Raw genomic sequence first — 21,662 nt, 5'->3', positions numbered from 1 at the left:
ACCGTTCCCGCTGGTTCACAGGGTCCTGCTAAAACTCCGCAGGGACGGAGCGCACCTAATCATGATTGCTCCAGCGTAACCCAGGCAGCACTGGTACACCAGATTGCTACCCCTGTCGGTAGCCAACCCTATTTCCCTACCTCTTTGCCCAGACCCCATAACGCGGGATCACAGCAAGCTTCACCACCCAGACTTGTAATCCCTGCACCTCACAGCATGCCTGCTGCGTGGCTAAACCAATCCGAATTACATTGTTCTGCCTCGGTTCTACAGGATTCTCCTGGGTGGTAGGAAATCTTCCACTCAGTTAACGTATCTGGCAGAGTGGAAGCGTTTCCGGGGAGGGACAGTCCTGGAGCAGAGAAGGGGCTATTCCCTGTGGGTCCCTAATGGACCGTGAACAGCAACGCCCGGTGACCAATGTACTTGGCCTCCCCTCACTCCCAGGCACTATTGGGGGCTGCTACTCAGCGGGGCAGGGGAGGATTGCTACAGAAGGCTGGTCATTCCCAGACAGGAGCTAGCACACAAGTGAGGGCAGGGCAGCAGCAATGGAGAGCCAGCCGGCCCCAGCGACCTGCCTTCCCTGAGGCCCTTCTTGGGTCAGGTCACTTGCTAGGGGCCACAGATAGACCTGGGCCTGGCCACTAAACAGGGAAGGCTGTAAAATGGAGCCAAAGCTGTGGAGAGTCTGGCTGGGCAGGGAGGCTGGAGGTGCCTGTGGGGAATGGAGGAGGAGAAGGGAACCCCACAAATCTACCCCACAGCTACAATCTGATGGCTGGCAGAGCTCTGTGTGGGGTGGGGGAGTGCTGTACTAGTGGGGGGGTCCCTCTCCTGGGTGCCATAGGTCAGCACTGAGGAGATCTGGGGCTTGAAGGGTGGAGTTTGCACCACACTTGCCATGTTGTTATAATGCCCCCAGCCACCCCTGACCCTATGAGCCCTCAGCTGAACTCACCTGAGCCACCTGGGGGTCCCCGTCCTGTAGGTGGATGAGTAGCGTCCCCATGCTCTCCTCCACCTCAGCCCTAAAGAGGGATGACTTCTTGCAAACAAATTTGCTGAGGTGGCCAAAGAGCTCCATGGAGGCCCGCCTCAGGCCGCTGTTCTCCTGCGGACATGGGGGGCAGGGTGGTTAGGGGGACAGGCTCAGGTCCTCACATGCTTTGGGAATCAGCCTGGAGAGGTGTCAGCTAATTCAAATGACAGGACAATTCTCTGCAAACTCCCCTCCTTCCTGCTGGGCCCCAGGGCTGTCGAACAATTGTGGGCCCACAGCCCAAGAATGATTCTATCCCTGCCCCCCCGGGCAGAGGAGCTGAGCTGCCCCACAAGTCCAGGAACATGCCTGCATCGGACACTGAGCCCCCTCTGCGTGAGGGCAGGTCCTGAACATCTTCCCCTGTGGGGGGCCCTATATCGCCATGGGGCCTGCCCTGCTTGGTACTTACATCCTCAAAGAACGTTCTCGCCTGCAGGGCCAGCGGGACGGCGACGTGCGCCTTCAGAGACGCCTTGGGGTCCCGCAGCATCCAGCAGAGCCCTTCCATGGCATCCAGAACGGCGCGGGGGTCGCAGCATTCACACACGGCGCAGACAAAGCACCCCAGGATCTGGTCTCGTTTCTTCCTGACCTGCAGAGAAGTGGTTGGACGCCACTCGGTGAGCAACGCTCTGTCAGCCTGAATGGAACCACAGTATGGGCAAGTCAGCCTACATCCCAGTCTGCTCCACAGGAGCCATGGGTGGTAGAGAAGGGAAACCAGGAGCTTCCTACCCAGCCCTCCCTGCCTAGTATCCTGCCACTCCAGACCCACCTTGTCCGGGAACTCGGTCACTGCGTTCCTGAGGCCGTGCAGCCCTCTGCCTCGAATGTGGATGTTGCTGTCCTCTGTCCGCTGCAGCATGGCCTTCACAACCTGCTTCCACATGGCCTTGGGCTCATTCCCCATCAGCAGGGGGCTGCCGAGGAACTAAAGGGACAGAAAGGAGCTGTCAGAGAGGGCTGGGCAAGGCCAGTGGGTCCTAGTCTGGCTGGAGGAAGGGGAAGGGAGTATGATTAGTGGCCGGGGGTGACTTACATCTGTACCGACTGCTGTTCACGAGAGGCTGGCTTCAGCTGAGCTTAACAGAAGTGACACGAGCAGGGCAGAGAGCTCCCTCTGGTTCCAGTGGGGTGCTCCCAAACCCCACCACAGAGCCCCACGCAGAGGGATTAATTTACAAGCAATACACCACCGGGACCATCTCTCATTGGCTGAGCAGCTATTGGTCTCTTGCTCCATCAGCTTCTGGGCCTTGTTAACCCTCCTCCTGGTCCTCCAGGCTCACCTCTGCCAACAGGACAGTGCAGGCCATGCGTTCGCCCTCCTGGCTGCCCTGGAGGCTGGGAAGAAGGAGCCACGGGATGCTCTTCAGGGCCTGCTTTGGGTGGGTCACCATGGCCCTGGGAGAGAACAAGAGCTCGTGCTGACGTGTGCATGACAACCCTGCACATGCCGGAATCCGGCCTGGTCCCGGCCACCCCCTCCCATCTCTGCCCCACTGGGCTCCAGAGCGAGGCCAAGTGTGGTCTGGAAGGGAACAAGATACAGTCAGAAGGCCGTGGCCGTGTGTAGAATGCAGCCGGGAAAGAGGGCTGAATGCCAGCACTGGGAACTTACCGCCGGGGGCAGCCAGGCTGGCTGGGGGCAGCTCCTGTCCTGGCTCTGTCTAGCGTTAGCCTGGCCCTTCTCCGGGCTGTCACACAGCAGGATGTGCAGTACCTCCCTGGTCAGCGTGGGGTCTGCACCTAGGAATCTCCAGATGGCCTTGGCCTGGCTGTGACGGACAGAGGGACGGCAGGGAAGGAATTAACACAGAGGACGGGCCCAGTTGGTGCACACCGGGGATGATGCCCTGCGAGGGGTAACGGGCCAGAAGCAGCAGGTTGAGCCTGCTCGTGGCTGACCTCAAGGCCTTTCAGGCACTGGCCAGTCCTAAGGGGTTCATACCCTCCTGCCTGGGCACTGCCAGGGGGCGCTGTGTCACAGCAAGGGACGGGCGGAGGTGGCCAGACTCACGTCTCCCAGCTGGCGGGGGCCCCCTCCCTCCCTCGCTGCCTTCTTCTGATGGGAACCAGAGGGGCTGTGGTTAGAGCCCCCATGGGGGAAAGCAGTGACTCCAGGCATAGGGGTGGGGGCTGGTGTGTGTGAGGAGGTGCCCACCCTTGGGGGGAGGGGCTAGGGCTAGGTGCTGGGCTGGATCTCCTGAGCTGGGGGGGCACAGAGTGGGGGCTGTGGGCAAGGAGAGCAGGAGCTCCTTCCCCATGGGGCAGGGGATGGGGGGTTCAGGAGGAACAAGGCTCCAGTTCTGGCCACGCCATGGCTCTGGGGTAGGGGGTTGGAGAAGGCTGTAAAATGGGCGCTGTGCTTGTCGGCTCTGGGCAGAATGCAGGGAAGGCGCTGCTGGCCCGGGGGAACCTGGCAGGCTGGTGAATCGGAGAAGACCAGCCTCTCGGGGTGGGATGAGGCATCTAAAGGTGTGTGGGGATGAGGAAGATACCAGGCTGAGATTCCAGGGGGGAAAGGGCATTTCCCAGCTGTGGGGAGGGGTGCCCCTGCGGGGACATGCTCAGTGTAGGGGCTTCTGTGGGGCGATGCAGTTAGGCTGGCCCCTCTCCTGCCTCAGCCTGGAAGGATGCCCTGCTGGGAACGGGCGGCCATGCTGACAGAGGGGCTGACCCTGCGCATATGGGGTCTCTCCTGCCCTGTGTTGTGATGGGGGGTCCCTGGAAGACTGTTCTGGCCTCCAGCCAGCCAAGCAATTGCACAGCTGAACTGGGACGGGGTTAGCACAGAACTAAGTGGGGGAGGGTGACAGGTGTGTTAGGAATAGCTCAGCTGGGGGAGCCCTGAGCAGGAAGTCCCAGAGCACACGGAGCCCTCCAAGGGACAGGGAGGTGAATGGTGACACATGCCGGGGCAGGGCTGCTCCCTGGGGGCCTGTGTGCAAGGGGAGGGTCTGTGCTGCGTGTAGCCATGGTGCTGTGGAGTGATCCCCATTAAGGGGGGGCTCGGAGGCTGGAGGGGGGTGTCTATCCTTTTCCCGGGTACGGCGCTCACCGCTCGTAAGGCCAGGGCATCTGCAGGAGGATGCTGACCGTGGCCTTGGTGTGCTGTCTGGTCTCTCGTCCCGTCACTCAGCCATCCCCCCGACCGGGGTGGGCTCAGTGTGGAGGAAAGAGCCGTGTGCAGATCCTGCACCTGTGGAGGCAAAGCAGGGGCTGAGACCCTACCCCCGCTGTGGGTGTCTGGCAGACAAGGGCCAGGAGGAGATGGACAGACTCAGAAACAAGTCAGCGGTTACATGGCCCAGCGGAGGCCATGGATAAACTCTCCTAGCGAGTGACTGAGCCAAAGAGGGTTTGATACCTTGAAACCTCCACCCCCTGATCCAGCTTTGTAGCACTAAGGGTCCCAATCCTGCTGCCCAGTGACACCCCCCCACACCCCTGGATATCCCGGCTGTACCTCCCCTTGCAACAGCACGCCTGGGCTGCTTCAGCACCAGAGTGGGATCTAAGCATCCAGGATGCATTTCCATCCTCAATGTCAATCCGTGTCCACTGGGCAAAGAGTCAGTGGACACGGGGGACCCCACTGTAGGCTCTGTACCCCCAGCTGCGGGATGAGTCTAGAGACAGGGCACATTTCCCAGGGAGTGAGCCGGGCAAGCCAGACCCCTGGCATCAAAGACTGCAAACCATTACAGGGCTGTGCCCAGCGGCCACCCTGCACACAGGGGATGGATGGGTCCCATTGATCAATGATGGTGAGAAGGGACGTCTCCCCTCCACATCCTCCCTTGTGCCCCAGGAATTCTAGCAACGGGGCAAGAGGGAGCTGCCCAAGATGTCCAATGCCCAGCCATTCCTTGGCCCTGTACCTCTGATTCTTTCTCTCTCAGCACCGCCTCCATGATGCCCGCCAGCTGGTCAGCACACTCCCCCTTCTCCAGCAGGCCCAGCAGCAGGGTGAAGCTGAAGGGCGTGAGGTCACGCGACAGCAGGTTTCTTTGCGATGAGCTGCAGGGAAAGTCACAGGCCGAGTCTGAGCAGTGAGCCCCGGCCCGGGGAGGTGGGTTTGCTCTTCAGGGAACGGGGACAGAGGCACTGGCAGCCTGTGCCCAGGGCTATGTGACTGGGCATTGGAGCCCATACCCAGGAATTTCCATCTGCCGGTTCCCCATCGAGGGAAGGAGACAATAACCCCCCTTTCCCATGGGTGTGTCTGTCTCTCCAGCCACAGTCTCTTTTACTCACCATAGCAACATGGGCAGGGCTCTCTCTGCAGCTAGCATCCTTCTGCGTCTTGCTCAGCACGGTCGCCACCGCCCCTGTCTTGGTGTGCACGATGGAGGCACAAGAAACCAGCAGCGCTCAGGCAAAGCTCTCGGGGCCGGATTCTTTCTTCTCCACATCGAGCCAGGTCAGAGGTGCCAAAGAGTCAGACTCCAGCCGCAGCTGGGAACGCCCAGCTAGGGTGAGCTCTCAGCTGGCTCCTGGGCCAACTGCCCACCCTTCTCCCTGCTGTAGAAGGTGTGTTGGGGTTGGGGTGGGATCAGGGGAGGTCCCAGATGGGCCCAGGCACCTGGTGAAGGGCAGATGCCAGGTCAGCCTGGTAGGTAACAACCCACTTCTACTCTGTGTCCCTCTGGTCAGGGATGGGATGAAGGCGCCATGTTCTCTCTGTAGCCCTGCTCGCTAGGTAACGGCCGGGGCTGTGAGGGCTGAGAAGTGGCGACTGCTTCCGCTCCATCTTACCTTTGCAAGGTGTGAAGAGCCAGTAGAGAGCCTGAGATGCCCAGTATCTGGTGGCCTCTTGAACATCCAAGGCCTGGCTTGTCAGCAGCCCGGCCATGTAGCCCTGCTCTGCCATGGGTTTCAGGTCCTAATGGGCCACTGAACAGAAAATCAGGGCATGGGTTGGGGTGAGCCCAGCTCTGTCTGTACCTCCCTCTTACCCCCGTGAGTGCTGTGGGGGGCAGCAGGGTCTGTGCTGCTCACCTCGGTGATTGCTTTGAGTCGATAGAACATGAAGAGCTGGGCGCTGGCACTCACAGCTCAGCTCCTCTCCTGGTCCCGGGGAGAGCAGATCCACAGCTGCAAGTGCTGGGGAGCAGGGAGAAAGCCGTGTCAGCAGCAGCAATGCTGGGGCGACCCCCAGAACCTGCTTCCTGCTCCAGCAGGGAGAGGACATGGAGCATTTAACCTCTTCTCTTCCGCTTTCAGACACTGGAACTCAGCACTCCTGTCCTGTCTGGGGGGCGTTGGGACAGGTCTGAGGGTCTTGGGCTTAGCGCTTTGAGGATTTTCCCCATTGATCCTGTGGGGTCTCAGGGCTGTTTCCTTCAGGGGCACAGGGGCCAGCCCAAATTTAGGAGGCCAAAGTGACATGCCCTGGAGCAGGACTAGGATTGTCTTGCTGGCCCCTTGGGAATAGGCAGAGCTGCTGGTGCTAGAGCAGCAGTGGCCAATCTCCTGCCCTGGACAGGCTGGGGGCCAGGCAGAGAGCTGCCTCCTCCTGGGCCCTGGAACTGCTCTCCTGGCTCCTCTGCTTCCTGGAGAGGAAGCCCCCGAGCCACCTTGCCTGGCTCCCGCTCTGCCCTGTGTCCGTCCTGCACAGCTGCACCCTGGGCCACCTCCATGTTGGCCCAGAAGGTGTCTTCCTCCTCCAGAACGCCAGGTACTTGCACTGCTTGGCCTGGCCACAAGCTGCTTCCTCACCAGCGGGGACAGAGGGGCCTCTCTCCTCCTGGGGAAGACAGCAGCTGCTTCCCACCAGCTCTGGAGCCACCTCCGCAGCCTTCTTCCCCAGCATCTGCCTGAGCCTCTCCATCCTGGAACTGAGTGGAGACCAGCCATGAGTCTGAGGAAAAGGCAGCCTCTCACTAATGGGCCTGCCTGCTCTTCCCCTAGCTTCCTCCCACTGGGGCAGCACCCCCTCACTGCACGCCCCACCATGGGGTACAGGGATGGCAATCTACACACACTGGCAGCAGCTCACAGCACAAGCTGCTCCCAAAGTTCCCCCTCCCCACTGAGGCTCTGTGACACTGGGGGAGTCTCATCCTGTCAGAGCAGTGGGGTATTCAGGCTGTTTGGACAAGCAGCTCCCTCCTCCCCCCCAAGATCACAGGCCCTCCCAGGCTAGAGAAAGAACAGAACCTGGGAAGGCGTCTGAGCTTCCTCTGGGAACTCGTCCCCAGCTAAACTTCACAAGGTCCCAATCATATGAGGCATGAGTCCCCCTCAGTTGCCACTGATTGGGGTTGTGGGTGTTCAGCAGCTGGCACGGTCTGGGCCCCCCAGAGACTCTCAGCCTGGGGAACAGTCTCCTACAAGGGAAGGGCTGGGAGTCCTATTGCTGGGCTATTTCCACCATACTGGAGGTGGCTCTGGAGAACACCCTGCAAGTAACACGCCGCCCAGGCCCAGAGTGAAGGGCAACATGGGGCTGTGTTAATAAATCTAGTCTCACTTGGATGAGATTCCCCCCCATCCCCATTCCCATTTCTGCCCCTCCCCAAGCAGACCAGGGAAGCCTTTGAAGGGGGAGGGATAGTTGAGTGGTTTGAGCATTAGCCTGCTAAACCCAGGGTTGTGAGCTCAATGGTTGAGGGGGCACTTAGGAATCTGGGGCAAAATCAGTACTTGGTCCTGCTAGTGAAGGCAGGGGGCTGGACTCGATGACCTTTCAGGGTCTCTTCTAGTTTTATGAGATAGGTAGATCTCAAATTATTATTATTAAATGCTCCATGCCACTCACTAGCTCTAGATGTTGCAGTGCTGGGTGGCAGATGCTCAGCGTAGGTCAGGCTCTGGCCCTCTTCCTCACTCTCCCACACCAAGTGGGGCTGGAAAGGGAGCTCACAATGCCCTGCTAAGGGATGGATCAACTCAGGCAAGCAGCCGGGGTCCAGATCACTGACATACCGTGGGCAGGACACCTCCCGTCTCAAGGTCTCCTAGCACCTCACACACATTCCTGAAGCCTGACAAGCCAAGGCCTATAGGGGAGGGACTCATGACTCTTGGCTTTCATTGGCGGTTTTCTTGTTGACTTATGGGACCTTGGGCAAGCCATTTCCCCTCTCTGTGTTTCAGTCCCCAGCAGTAAAATGAGGCTCTAATACTTACTATTGTAAAGCACTGTGAGATTTACCAAGGAAAAGCCACTCTGTGAGTGCTGTGCAGCACTGGGCCATCAATGGCCAGATCCAAATTCCTAGAGTTTAGATCTGGGCTTTCAGTGCAGAGTGAGGAGCCCAGTCCTAGACCTTGGATCAAGGATCAGCCCTTCCTGGGGTGGGAAATGAGCCAGGAGGCTTTTCCATCCCTAGCCAGGTGGATTGATTTACACCATTGATTTTAATCATGTTTTGCATTTTTACTTTTTAGTTATTTTCCTAATGATAGGTTGATTCTCATTAGCTGAGAATCATTAAAAAATGTTGACTTGCATCTATATAGTATTTACACTAAATGTGGTAATTTTTCTTTGGCTAACCATGATGGTACAGTATATCTATGTACATTTAATTAAGCAGTTATATGGTTTAATTTACATTTCTTGTATCTAATGTTTACATTTTTATTATGTTGGAAAATGGCAAATGATGCATTTATTTCCTAGACGATGATAGATTTTTTACTTGTGATTTGTCCACGCACAGTTTCGATGGAAATTCAAATGCACTTAAAAATGCACAAAAACAGCATTTTCCATTTGTTTCTTAATTGAATAAATCTACCTTCAATGTGCTGCATTTACTGAAACATATTTTTCATTTAAAACTAACTGATTTAAGGAAGTATCTGCAGTTACTGAAATGAACTGATTGTATATGGTCATCGTGTCCATTAGATTTTAGAACTAACAGATCTGATCCCCTCACGTCTAGTATTTATTTATAGACTGGAAGAGGAAAAAAAGCTTTCCTTCTTTTTCCATTCCCAGTCAGTTTCTGAAATTTGAATGAAATTGTTATTGAGCTCAACTAGCTCAATCAACTGAAATGAAGAAAATAGTCTTTCTGTGCCTGCAGAAGAGGCTGCTCCTGTCGAAAGCTGATTTACCATTTCAGCAAACTGGTTCCAACCAAAGACTGCCACGAGTTCAGTGGTTTGATTTCCATTAAAACTTGGCAGCAGACATGGACTTCTTAATATTTATTATTTAATTTAAATGACTTTACTAAGCTATTGCAAGTTTAGGCATTAACATGGGTTCTCATAATTTCAAATTTAATCTCCCATAGGTTTGTTTTTCAAAAAATAAACCTGTTTTTAATTTAAATAAAAATAATCCAATTTAATTTTTAAAAAATCCCTTTTTGGGTTTCTTGATTTTGAAACAACCATTGATTTTTATTCACCTTGATTTTAGGAGAAATACTACATTCATGAGAATCATAAACTGCTCATATTCCATTAAAGGAGAGAAGGCAGCAAAATTCATCATATCAATAATTTGTTATGAATTATTTACTCGGTCTTAAAAGAGACTAACTAGAGGGTTGGACACTTGTCTGTTTATGTAGGCCCATTTTCGACCTCTGAACCAGTAGCAATTGCACTGGATAATGCCGCAAAACCTAAATTTTATTGTCAAATCATCTAAATCATTCCTCTTCTGCTCTTCTTGTTTTCTAAGTTTCAGATCAACAAAAATCTTCCCCTTGGCAGTCACTGCCCATGTGATGCTGCAGACAGAGTAGCCTGAGCAGTAACATTGTGACATCCAAGGTAATTCAGCCACTCATCACACACAAAGGGTACGTCCATACTACCCGCCCGGGTCGGCGGGTAGCAATCGACTTCTCGGAGTTCGATATATCGCATCTCATCTAGACGCGATATATCGAACTCTGAACGTGCTCCCGTCGACTCCGGAACTCCACCACCGCGAACGGCGGTGGCGGAGTCGACGGGGGAGCTGCGGACGTCGATCCCGCGCCGTGAGGACGGGTAAGTAGTCCGAACTAAGGTAGTTCGACTTCAGCTACACTATTCGCGTAGCTGAAGTTGCGTACCTTAGTTCGACCCCCCACCCAGTGTAGACCAGGCCTCAGTCCAATAACCCTGACCTTAAATGCTAACCCTATGGCCAGCCCTGGTCATCTAGCCTATTGAAACCTGCAGGATCATTTGCTGACTCTTTTTAACCAATGGGGTTGCATTATGCAAATCACCTGCAAAAATTAGCATTGACTAGCTGAGTTAATTCTGATGTCATAATGTGCCTCTACTTGCAGCACCAAGTAAATGGGCACAGTGTGGAAATCAAGCTTTCCTGGTGGGGGGGTGGGGGGGGGTGGTTTCCATTTGTCACGAAAATCAACAAGGTTCTCTCCACTGATGCCTAGATATTCTGGAATCAATTGGACGTAGTCTTCAAAAATTATTGCATTACAGACAGACAAAGAAATGCCATTGAATTGAGTGTTAAGCCTCACTGCACTCAGCCAACAATGACTTGTGTCTCATCCCTTTTAACTCAGTAATAACCCCCAGCTCATCCAATCAGTGTGGAGACGCTCAGGGACTGGAGGCTGAGCATTCTCAACAGATGGCCAAAACACAGCACTAGTCATGACAGGAGATCATTCTGGTGGAGATCTCTGTCAGCGCAGTATTCCAGCCCCACCTCTTCGTGAGGGCTTCCTAAAATGACAGCTGGAGAACAGCCCCACCCTCCTCAGGAAGAAGAGCAGCAGTGAGAAATGGAACAAGAGAAGAGAAAAGAAAAGACAAGAGGAAGGGAGGAAAAGAGAAGCGAAAATGGACAAATTCCAAATGCCTCAGTGAGTCATAGATTTCAAGGCCAGAAGATCCACTCTGACCATCTAGTCTGTATAATGTGGTCCATAGAACTCCCCTCAAAATAATTCCTGTTTGAATTAGAGCACATCTTTTAGAAAAACAGCCAATCTTGATTTTAGAAATGCTAGTTGTGGAGGATCCATTACAACTCTGGGTTAATTGCTCCAAACCCTGATTGTTCAAAATGTTCGCCTTATTCCAGTCTGAATATGTCTAGCTTCAATTCACAGTCATTGGCTCTTGTTATGTCTTTGTCTGCTCAAGTGACGAGCCCATTAGCAAATATTTGTTCCCTTATGCTCATCTGTTAACCTTTTTGTTAAGCTAAATAGATTGAGCTCCTTGAACCTATCTTTATAAGGCATGTTTTCTAATCCTTTAATCATTCTTGTGGTTCTTCTCTCAACCCTCTCAAATTTATCAGCATCTGTCTCAAATTGTGGACACCAGAACTGGACACAATATTCTGGTAGTGGTCACACCAGTGCCCAGTACAGAGATATAGAACCTCTCTGCTTTTACCTTTAATTCTGCTAGGTATGGGTCCAAAGATCGCATTTGCCCTTTTGGCCAAAGTGTCTCAGTGGGAGCTCATAGTCAGCTGATTATCTACCATGACCCCAAGTCTTTTTCAGGGTAACTATTTCCCAGGATAGAATCCCCCTCTTGTACACATAGCTTATATTTTGTTTCCTAAATGGAAACTTTACATTTGGACATACATTTTAGTATGTTATTTGCTTGTGCTCAGGTAACTAAGCAATCCAGATGGCTCTGTATGAGTGACATGTCCTCTTCATTATTTACCACTCCCCCAAGCTTTCTGTCATTGGCAGATTTTACAGTGATGATTGTATATTTGCTTCCAAGTCACTGATCAAAATGTTAGTGTACATCCAAGAACCGATCCCTGCAGAACCCTACTAGAAAGACACCCACTCGATAATGATCCCTTATTTACAATTACATTTTGAGACCTAGTAGGTAGCCAATTACTAAGGGGCGGAGTGCCAGGTGGGACATTTTTCTGCCAACTTACATTCTGTTTTATGAGCCTAGAGCTCGGCTGGGAACATATGGATCAAACTGAACAGGTTCCAACCCTCACTGAGAATCATTTACACAGGGAATGTCTGCTTTCTACAAAATCAACATAGAAAGGCGAACACTCCCAAAGAAGCTCCTCCTTAGCACTCAGGTGTGTGACCACAAATCCTCTCTTAGTCCTCTAGGAGAGACCGCGAGAAGCAGGCTTACTGCAGCAAGGCTACAGGGGTCTCCAAGGTTCCCCCTACCCTGCATCCCTGTTCTGCCTGGCTGAGGTTAAGGGTGCTGTGTGAGGTCACAGCCTCCTCACCACCTTTGCCCAATAGGCTAAGTTCCTGCCAAAGGCCCTTGTGAAGTCACTGCCACACCCACCTCTGCCTTCCAGGGCTGATGTCCGCCCCAGGTCAGCCTGGTGGAATGCTTGAGCTGCTCTCCAGATCACCCCACATTCTCATTATTGATTCTGGGGGGAGCAAGCAGGTTACCCAGAGTCTGTTCCTCACCCCACACTGAGTTTTTCATAGATTCATAGATTGTGAGGCCATTAGATCGCCTAATTAGGTCTCTATTTCACAAACCATGAAATTTCACACCCTTGCCCCCATATTAAGCCCAATAGCTTGTGTTTCACTAAAACACACCTTCTAGAAAGACAGCCAGGTGTGATGTGAGGCCATCAGGAAACAGAGAATCCACCTCTTCCCTTGGTAATTTGTTCCAACGGTTAATTTCCCTCCCTCCTAAATTAGGACTGGGTATTTGCTGTATTCAAATGTGTTTTGTTTGAATGGGCTGCCTTGTCTTCATCATTATTTACCACAACACCAATCCTTGTGCCACCTGCAGATGTTACCAGCTGTGATGGGATATTGACTTCCGGATCGTTGGTGTAAATACTGAAGACAGTTAGTGGCTGAGAGCCTGTTCACCCCCCAGGCACCACGCATCCACTCCCCCCTGTAGAACAGGAAAAGGGCATCCAGCCCTACTCTCATATGGGGTCAAAAACATGATTAGCAGCAGGATTACCTGCTCCACCTCAGCCCCACGTGATAAGGATTTTCAGAAGATACTGCTAATCTTGGATAAACAAAGCAGCTAAAATGAGGTCAGCACAAAATTGACACAACACAATGAGAACAACGTCTCAGTCCCAGGGCTGGGATCCAGGGATAAGGGATGCCCTCAGCCAGGCTATATACCAGGAACCTGATCTTTGTCCCAAACACCACAATCGCCCAGATGAGAGAGTGGTTCCTACCTCCGTGAGGAGTGTGTGGTTTTCCATCTAAGCATCACTGAGAGCCAGCTCTTCCCGGTTTGACAGGATGAGGTCATTACTCCCTGTCATAAACAGATAGTTAAGGGTTAATGCCTCTTTTACGTGTAAAGGGTTAAGAAGTTCACCTAGGCTAGCTGACACCTGACCAGAGGAACCAGTGGGGGAACAAGATGTTTCAAAAGGAAGGAGGGAAGTTTCCTTTGTTTAGTCAGTGTTTCAGGGAGGGATAGCTCAATGGTTTGAGCATTGGCCTGCTAAACCCAGGGTTGTGAGCTCAATCCTTGAGGGGGCCTCTTAGGGATATGGGGCAAAAATTGGTCCTGCTAGTGAAGGCAGGGGGCTGGACTCACTGACCTTTTAAGGTCCCTTCCAGTTCTAGGAGATTGGTATATCTCCAATTATTTATTTTATTTTAGTTTCAGACAGAGTGAAAAAGATCAAGGAACCAGCCTCTTATCAGAATAGTAAGTTTTAGAAAGGAATAAATAGGTTTATGTTTATTTCTTTGTAACCTGTCTTGTGCAATTAGAGGAAGAATCAAATTGGGTATTTTCATTGTTGTAATTAAGTTTTTGCCCAGGGGAACATCCTCTGTGTTTTGAATCTGTTGTCTGAGAGAGTAGCTGGTATGCTAATCTCTCCCAGAGGGTTTTATTTTACCTTTCTTTTCTTTAATTAAAAGCCTTTTTTAAATACCTGATTGATTTCTCCTTGTTTTAAGATCGAAGGGGTTTGGATCTGTGTTCACCAGGAAATTGGTGAAGTCTCTCAAGGCTACCCCGGGAAGGAAAGTAGTGCTTGGGGGTGGTGGCACCCAGACCAGATCTAAACTGTTAATTGAGCTTAGAGCTTCTCATGCAGGTCCCCCACATCTGTACCCTAAAGTTCAGAGTAGGGAAGGAACCTTAACACTCCCCAAGCTGGGCCAGCTGCAGACTGCATTGATGTAGGAGGTAGAGACAGATCCCAGAGCCTGGAAGACAGAGAGGGGAGGAAGCCCCTGCTCTTTTCCCATTCAGAGACCCCATTGAAGAAGGGCCAAGAAGGGAGGGGAGGATGAAGGGCAGGAAGTGAAGCTACCTCTGTGGGGAAGGCACTAGAGTAGCCTCCAGGCCAGTTCCCAGATCTACCCCACGTTTGTACGTGTGGCCTCGGAGAGGTCAATTTATTGCCTTCATTCCCTATCTGTAAAATGGGGTTAGTAGCATCCTCTCCTGCCCAGGAGGTGAGGGGAGGACAGTCCCATTATCTGCATGGGGCTTGGACACTCTGGGCATGGATTGTGCCAGAGTGAGGGAAGGGACCCAGAGTTTGTTCCACTACAGCCAGGGGCGGAGGATGAGATCAGGAGGTCAAGGAAGGGGGATGGGGCAGGAACTGCTGCCACACACGGAGCGTAGGAATTCAGTCAGTGCCAAGGGCTCAGTACCTCCCCTCTACAAATAGTTTCCCTACTGAAAAGACTGGCCCCTCCTGTCATTGGCAGTCTGCATGCTATTGACGTCTTTCCTAGTGTCCTCTAGGTGCCCCCTTAGTTCTTCTTGAATGTGGTCAATTCATTGAACCAGGTCACTAGCCAGGAAGTTCGGAGAGGCCACTGGTAGTGTAGGATGAAATCAGGGGGAAATCTATAGTTAACACACACAAAAAAGTGTTGTTGGCTTTGTGGTTTGCAAATTTGGAACTGATCTGGCCTCTCCGCTGAAGGTACACAGTCACGGGGGGTGAAGCGTGCTGTCTTCATCAGTTGATCTATGATAGTCAGGTCCACCATGTGGCCATTTGATTCAGGGAGTTCTGCAATGAAATCCATTTGCACTGGCTGCCCATGGCTGGGACAAAGACATGAGGTGTCAAGGTATTCGGTGTGTGGTGCCTTGGTGCAAGTGCAGAATTCACGTGAGTCAACATATGTCTGAATTTCAACCCACATCTGGCACCACCAAGCAAAGCAGGAGGTTAGGCAGAGGTTATGAGGCACCCAAAGTGTCCTGCCAGGGAGCTGTCCTTGTTCGGATGTAGTACCTTCAACCGGGGACATCCTGGCAGAACATACAGGCGGCCCTCAGTAAATGTTATCGTGTCCCACATGGAATGTTGTTTCTCATTCTCTGCTCCTGATTGTCCAGAGGGGTCCCCCATTCCCCTGCCACGGGTCATCCAAGGAGACTGATTAAATTAGCATGGTTAGAGCTTGAGGTCTGGTAGTATTAATCACATTGTAGGGCTTGAGGAGGAAGGGCTGTTCCTCACTAGCTTTCTCCCTTCTTGTTTATATTCTGCATTAGGGACCGGGGCGTCGGCCTGGCCATTCTTAGTTCCCGGTCCGTAGTTAAGTAATGTTGAAATTGAAGCAGGAGAAGAATAAGGTCTAGCTGAATTGTCCCTGATTCAGTGCTTTGGCTTTTCACAATACTGGAGGCTTTTGTGATCAGTCCAAACTTGTGCTGGGTATCAAGTCCCCTTCAGCTACTGACATAAGTCTTCAAATGAGGATTTTATCAGAACCCGCTCATTGTCAAGGATCTCCTAGATTTGGTCTGTGGGGTGAGCCTCCAGGAGTGTTATGCACAGGGGCGCAGCAGGTGCTGGTAGCCATGCCTGAGCGAGCATGGCCCTAATTGTCATATTAGATGTGTCAACTTCCATGATGAATGCTTCAGTTGGAATGGTGTGCGCCAGAATAGGTGCAGCAGTGAAGGCAATTTTGAGCTGTTGAGGGCTTATTGGCCTTTGGGAGACCAAACAAATTTGACAGTCTTGTAGAGGAGAGCTACCATGGGGCTTCTTCGCTCTGAGAACCCTGGGTCGAAGCAGCAGTAAAACTGAGGAAACCTAGAAAGTGCTGCTCTTCTTGAGCACTTCAAGTTCCTCCTAGTAGTGAATGGCTTCCACCTTATTTGGATCATTCTTAACTCCTTCTGGGAAGAGGATGTACCCCAAAATCTCCGTGGAGAGTTGGCTAGAGGTGCACTTTTCCAATTTTGTATAGAGACCATTCTGCCACAACCTCTTCAGGTTCTGATGTGGGGCGTGTACTGCTCTGGGTTCTCCAAAGAGAAAAGTATGTCATCTAAATAGATGAGAATGTAGTGATCCAGAATGTCCCCAAATACATCACTGATGAAGTGTTGCAAGGTCACAGGACACTTAGTCAGTCCAAATGGCATTACCGGACAGTGAAAGTGTCCATAATGTGTTTTGAAATCTGTCTTGCATTTGTCCCCCACCCAAATGAATGTTAGATTGTAAATCCTTGAAGGTCTAGTTTGATGAATACCCGTGCAGGTTTCATGTGATACAACAATTCTGGGATTAAGATTAGGGGCTACTGGTTCCAAACTCTCACTTTGTTCAGGGGCTGGTAATCTACACGTAGGCATAGAGTCCCACCTTTCTTCTTCCCAAAAAGGGCCAGGGCACCTCTGGGAAACACTTAGTAGCGAATAAACCCTTTGGGCTGGTTTTCATGGCTGTACACAGGGAGAGCCACTAGTTCTGGTTTGGACATTGTGTAAATATGGCCAAAGGCAACTTTCGCCCAAGGCTGTAGGTCAATAGGGCAGTCATAGTCTCGGTGCAGAGGCAATGTGTCCTCCTTTCTTTCGAAGATGTCCACAAAATCCTGGTATTTATCGGGAATGTTGGGTGTCAGAGCCAATAATGGAGGAGTAGGTCTAGGGACGGAGGCTGGTTAAGGAAACCCCTACATTTTCAGTCATCTCCATTGAACCACTCCGGTAGGGGGATCACAGGGCTAGTCTCACGCACCGAGGCCATGGTTCACACCTGGTGTGACATGTCTCCTTTTGAATATGGGCCACTTACTTCCGGAAAACCCACTTTTCTGCAAACAGTTGCACTACCTGATGTCACATGCTACGTCCGATAATTAGGTCTAGAGGTTAGAGCGTATGTCACAGCTAGGTGTAGGATTGCGCCTGGGCTAAGAGTGGTGCTAGAATCAAGGTCCAGGGATGCGACAGGATCAAAACTGAGACCAGAGTCCAAGACAAACCAGAATCAGAGCCAGAGCCAAGATACAGCCGGAAGTTCGAAGCCAGGCAGCCAGAGTCTGAGGACTTGAGGCTCAGGAGGAGAAGGCAAGGTTGTAGCGGGTCGGTGGTGGGGCTGGAGTGAGGCTAGAGCAGGGCAAAGACAATATGAGCCAGAGTTGGTAGCTAACGCCAAGAACCGAGAGTTACAGCTAGGTCAGCAGCCAGAGACTGGTCTGAGTGTCAAGCCAGAGTCAGTAGCTGGGAACCGGAGGGCAGGGCTGTGTGACGAAGTGCGAATGTTCTTGATGTGTTATGTGAATGCTGAGTGGGGAGTGTTGGCCTGGGAAGGTTGCAAGGGAGTGTTGCTGGGACAGCCTGCATTGGGGAAGGGACAACACCTGAGCATGTAACATGAGAACCCAGGATGGGGGTTGGAGGCCAGGTAACACCTCTGCCCGGGAAACTGGACAAAGGACAAAGGGTGGGGGAGGAGCCAGGGAGAGGCTGAGTGAGAGGCTGGAGGGAGTTTCAGTTTGGAGCTGGCTGGGAAATGGAGGGGGTGCCCCGACGGGGCTTGGGCTTCCCAACGGGGCTGTGGCCTCCCTGAGGGCCCCAGAAGGACCTAACTAAAGGGGGTCCTGTTGACTGTACTGGCAAGACCTGTTTTGGACTGTGTTCCTGTCGTCTAAATAAACCTTCTGTTTTACTGGCTGGCTGAGTCTCATGGTGAATCGCAGGAAGCCAGGGGTGCCGGGCCTAGTCTCCCCCCACACTCCGTGACAGGCGGTGTATGCAGGCAGGCACTGGGAACAAGGTGGGCACTGTCTCTGCATCAGGGCAGGGGTCTGCCTTGTTGCCTAGATGACTTGAGGGTACTCCCAGGCACTGCTCACCTGGAGCCCAAGAGACCTGGGTTCAAGTCCCACGAATCCTCACCTGGGGATTTTCTTCCTAGGAAGGACAGAATGATGACAAAGATGTCTCTGTCCCAGGATCCAGGCCATGGGGAGCTCCCACCAAGGGAAGGTGCCAGGACCTCCTCACCATCCCTAGCTCCTGTTCATTTCACACTCAGAGACCCCCTAGCAGGAGGGGAGAATAAAAGGCAAAAAGTGAAGGTGCCCCTGGGGGGAAAGGCACTAGCTTGGGACCCAGTCCAGTTACCAGATCTACACCCAGGATTGTGAGGCCAGGACCACAGCCCTTCCTCTGTGTCTTAGTCCCCACCTGTCAGATAGAGAGGATCCTTCCATGCCCTAGGGAGCTTGAGGGGAGTTTCATTCCTAGCTGGGAAGGGTTCAGATACCTTGTGGGTGGATTGGGCCCCGGATGCGAGGGTGGACCGGACATTCACTAGCACATGGGTGACGCAGGCTTTGGGAACATCTGAGCAGTGAACACGGGGAGGGGTTCCACGTTGGGCCACCACTCCCAGATTCCAGTGGTTATTGATGATAAATCCTGGTTCTACAGATGTTCTCATGCGTTGTTGTCCTGGGCTGGGCCAGCCCCATGGTCCTGTCAGCCTGATGCTTCCTAAACTGGACTCTGGGTATGGGGTAAGGGGTTTGGGGTGGGCGTCTGGTGAGAGGGAGGCGGCATTCTAGGTCTGGGTCCCTGAGGTCAGATTCCTTCTGTACCCCCTTGGCATGAGGAAGGGACTGAGGGGCCCTGCCACAGCAGCCCTGGGTCAGTGAGTGCTGCAGATGTGGCACTCGGCAACTCCCCCTGCTCTAATGAGGCGTTTTCAGAGCTCCACTGGTGGACATGGGCCCTGGCCCTAACATGCAGGCTCTTCTGCATCAGGCTGGGCATGGAGAGCTTGGCCTGGGAGCAGGGGCGATGGCAGAGAGGCCAAGGTCAAGAAAAAGGAGGGTGGGAAGAAGTTAATGCCCCAGACAAAGGGGATTCAGGAAGGCCCCACCCCATGCAGAAGGGAGAGGGTTTCTCTCAGCTCTATCTCCACACCCACTAGCCCCTCTTCCCCATGAGACAGAGAAGTACCTGCATCAGGGAGTGTGAGCTGCTGGACGTGCGAGGGGGGGCTCTTAAAGGTGTCCCATGGGGCAAAGCCCCTGCAGTGCCATGAGCACAGGTTGCAAGCACCAGATGTGAAATAGGTGGGCCATCACTTTCTCTGTAATATCCTCCTCCTGCAAGGGAAAAAGGATTAGTCAGAAACTTGGACACCCCCAGGAACAAGGGATATTAACAGCACCTGGAACCTGCAAAATGTCCACCCCGCCCCTGCCCACGTCTGAGGGATGGATTCCCCCATCCAACCCCCAAGATGAAGTCTTGTCTCCTCCCACATTCCTCTCAGTCCCATGAGAGCTCTTCTACTTCCAAACCCATCCGAGGAAGCAGCTCAGTTCCCCATAATCCAGTGCTTATGGTGAAGCCGTGGACGGTAGCTCTGGTGAACAGGCCACATGGGCAGCCTCTGCTGACTGAATCCTCCAGTTCTCCCAGAGCAGGCCCAGCCCGGCCAGCAGCAGGGCAAGCTTTCCCTGGCCCACATGCCTGAGCCCAGCCTGGTTAGTCTTCGTGGCCCTTTCAATCTTTGGCCTCCAAGGCTGGCAGTGGTGGGGCACCTCTGGATGGTGGCTTGGATGACATGGACACTAGACCTCTAGGAACCGTCCTGAGGCCCAAGAAAAGTTCGCAGAGATCATAAGGGGAGTTTCCAGCCTCTAGCATGAGCAATGGCAGCTTGTCCTGTTGAAGTGATGCCTGTTATGAAATTGCCTTGCTGGAGAGCTGGGTCTGAACTGCTTTGGGCTGCTCAGGGGACAAGCTCGCACCTAACAAAAGTACCTGTCATGACTCATTTGTCTTCTTTCTCCTAGGTCAGTGAAAGGGGATGGCAGGGACTTTCCAGGGCCTGGAGGTGAAAGGTCCTGGGTCCCTCCCCAAAGCTAGGTCAGTCCTTCTCTGGTTACCTCATCCCCTATCAGCTGGCCAGCTTCCCCCACAATGGAGAAGGCTAGGACCAGCTCAGCCTGCTGACATGTAGCCGGGGATCATGAATGGCCTTCTGAGACGATCTCTCCGAAGACCTAAAACCAACAGCACCAGAGCCCTTGGCAATTGGCCATAACCAGGCTCCAAATCCCTCTAGTGGCTCACGTGGACGGTCAGAATCCTGCTGCAGCCCAAGCAGCTAATTCCCCTCAAGGACCTTTGGGGTCCCATGGCCCAGGGATCCCCCTTCAGTAAGAGATCACAGGCACTGTGGCCTCTCATAGCTCTTTCTGGAGCAGGATTAAATGCAGGTGCCATGACACATTGAGAATGTGTCTGTGTGCATGAGCCTGGTGCTCTCTGGAATGTAGCTCACAAAGACCACACATGACCCTCTACCGCTTCCAGCAGCGATATCTCCTGGAGCTCACATGCTAGAGTTATGGGCCTTTCAGAGCTTTCTCCATTCCCACTCCCCACTCCACGAGCCTTGCGTACAGTGCAGCAATTCAGCCCTGACCCAGCTCCCAGGACAGGGACAGGTTCTGCTTCCTGACTCGCGATGGTGCTGGGTAAACCCCACACCCTCCCAGTGCTTCCACAGGGTTCAGGGAATCCAACGAGGATCTGGTCAGACAATAGCTGATGTCCTTCCCAACTCACTGACCCAGTGGCTCCCCTCTCAGATACTCAGGTGTCAGCCAGGGAGTCAGGTGAGCGGAGCCGGATCCCTCGAGATACAATCCTCCATTAACTCAACACCCTCTGCCGGGGATTCCTTTCATGCTACGTAGCAACGGAGCCATCTAACACACACAAATCATGGTCTTTAGCAAGGCTCCAATCCAAAATCCTCAGCCTCTCGCAGCTGAACACCGTCAGCTGGAAATAAGTAGCAGGGTTTTGTCCTGCATCCAGGACACAGCCACTGCAGGGGGAGACACAGCTCTACACCTGAGCTGGTGCAATGAACTGGTTGAGAGTCCTTACCTCCCCCACCCTGGCCATATTCCTGTAGCCAAGGCACTTGGTGTCCTGGAGCCCGTCCCGGCACCACAGCTCCTCGGCATCTGTGATGTGCAGCCCTGGGAGAGAAAGACACACACATTTGTGAGGTTTGACGTTCTGCTTTTAGTGCCTGTCCCCTTCTGTTCCCACTGCTGGGTGCACACTGGCTGGGGCCTTCGCAGCATCCATGCCACAATGGAATTGCAGGGTCACCACCAGGCGGTTTAGTACCTGGAGGCGGATTTGTCCCAGTAATCACAGAAATCATGTGACCCGTACAGCCCTTGTGTTCTGGGAGTGGTGGCCTGTTAATGACGGTGTCTAATGCTGAGAACCCCTCACTCCCACTGAAGTCAGGCTCTGACCCTAGGTGACCAAATGGTGACATCCTACAAGTTTGTATCCTTCTCCTGTGGTCCCTGCTCCTGCCCCTGACTTCCCTATGGGCTTTTTCCCTCCATGTGTCTCAATAGCTCCATTCCTGTCCCCTCACCAG

At 52.8% G+C, this 21,662-nt stretch overlaps 2 protein-coding genes across 7 annotated transcripts in view; one reads left to right on the top strand and one right to left on the bottom strand.

Annotated features, from left to right (window-relative positions):
- Window positions 1–21,662, top strand: part of LOC120396362 (maestro heat-like repeat-containing protein family member 1) — a 393,738-nt gene that overhangs the window by 273,859 nt on the left and 98,217 nt on the right. The gene's annotated exons all lie outside the window — the stretch shown is intronic.
- LOC120396369 (protein maestro-like) lies at window positions 454–6,115 on the bottom strand. Of its 6 annotated transcripts, none has more exons than XM_039521170.1 (9): window positions 6,050–6,108; window positions 5,306–5,944; window positions 4,930–5,068; window positions 4,107–4,247; window positions 2,667–2,823; window positions 2,085–2,449; window positions 1,821–1,976; window positions 1,455–1,685; window positions 454–1,114 (listed from the first exon to the last, which is right to left on the bottom strand). In XM_039521170.1, the coding sequence occupies exons 7-9, from the start codon at window positions 1,953–1,955 to the stop codon at window positions 938–940; spliced, it is 543 nt and encodes a 180-aa protein (XP_039377104.1). In that variant the 5' UTR covers window positions 1,956–1,976; window positions 2,085–2,449; window positions 2,667–2,823; window positions 4,107–4,247; window positions 4,930–5,068; window positions 5,306–5,944; window positions 6,050–6,108; the 3' UTR covers window positions 454–937. The 6 variants fall into 6 exon arrangements, with proteins under 6 accessions (XP_039377104.1, XP_039377107.1, XP_039377103.1 ...); XM_039521173.1 differs by lacking the exon at window positions 6,050–6,108 and having other exon boundaries at window positions 5,306–5,452; window positions 5,807–5,856; XM_039521169.1 differs by having other exon boundaries at window positions 5,306–6,115.

Source organism: Mauremys reevesii, linkage group 2, assembly GCF_016161935.1.
Source record: "Mauremys reevesii isolate NIE-2019 linkage group 2, ASM1616193v1, whole genome shotgun sequence".
NCBI lineage: Eukaryota > Metazoa > Chordata > Testudines > Geoemydidae > Mauremys > Mauremys reevesii.
This window is presented reverse-complemented; position numbering and strand designations above follow the sequence as displayed.

What these genes read in the sequence shown, in the direction of transcription:
- LOC120396369 (XM_039521169.1), bottom strand. Translation starts at nt 1,955, where the DNA reads ATGGGGAATGAGCCCAAGGCCATGTGGAAGCAGGTTGTGAAGGCCATG. An exon ending in TGACCGAGTTCCCGGACAAG is followed by an intron (nt 1,686 to 1,820) that starts GTGGGTCTGGAG and finishes GGTTCCATTCAG; the next exon opens with GCTGACAGAGCGTTGCTCAC. An exon ending in CGAGAACGTTCTTTGAGGAT is followed by an intron (nt 1,115 to 1,454) that starts GTAAGTACCAAG and finishes CCATGTCCGCAG; the next exon opens with GAGAACAGCGGCCTGAGGCG.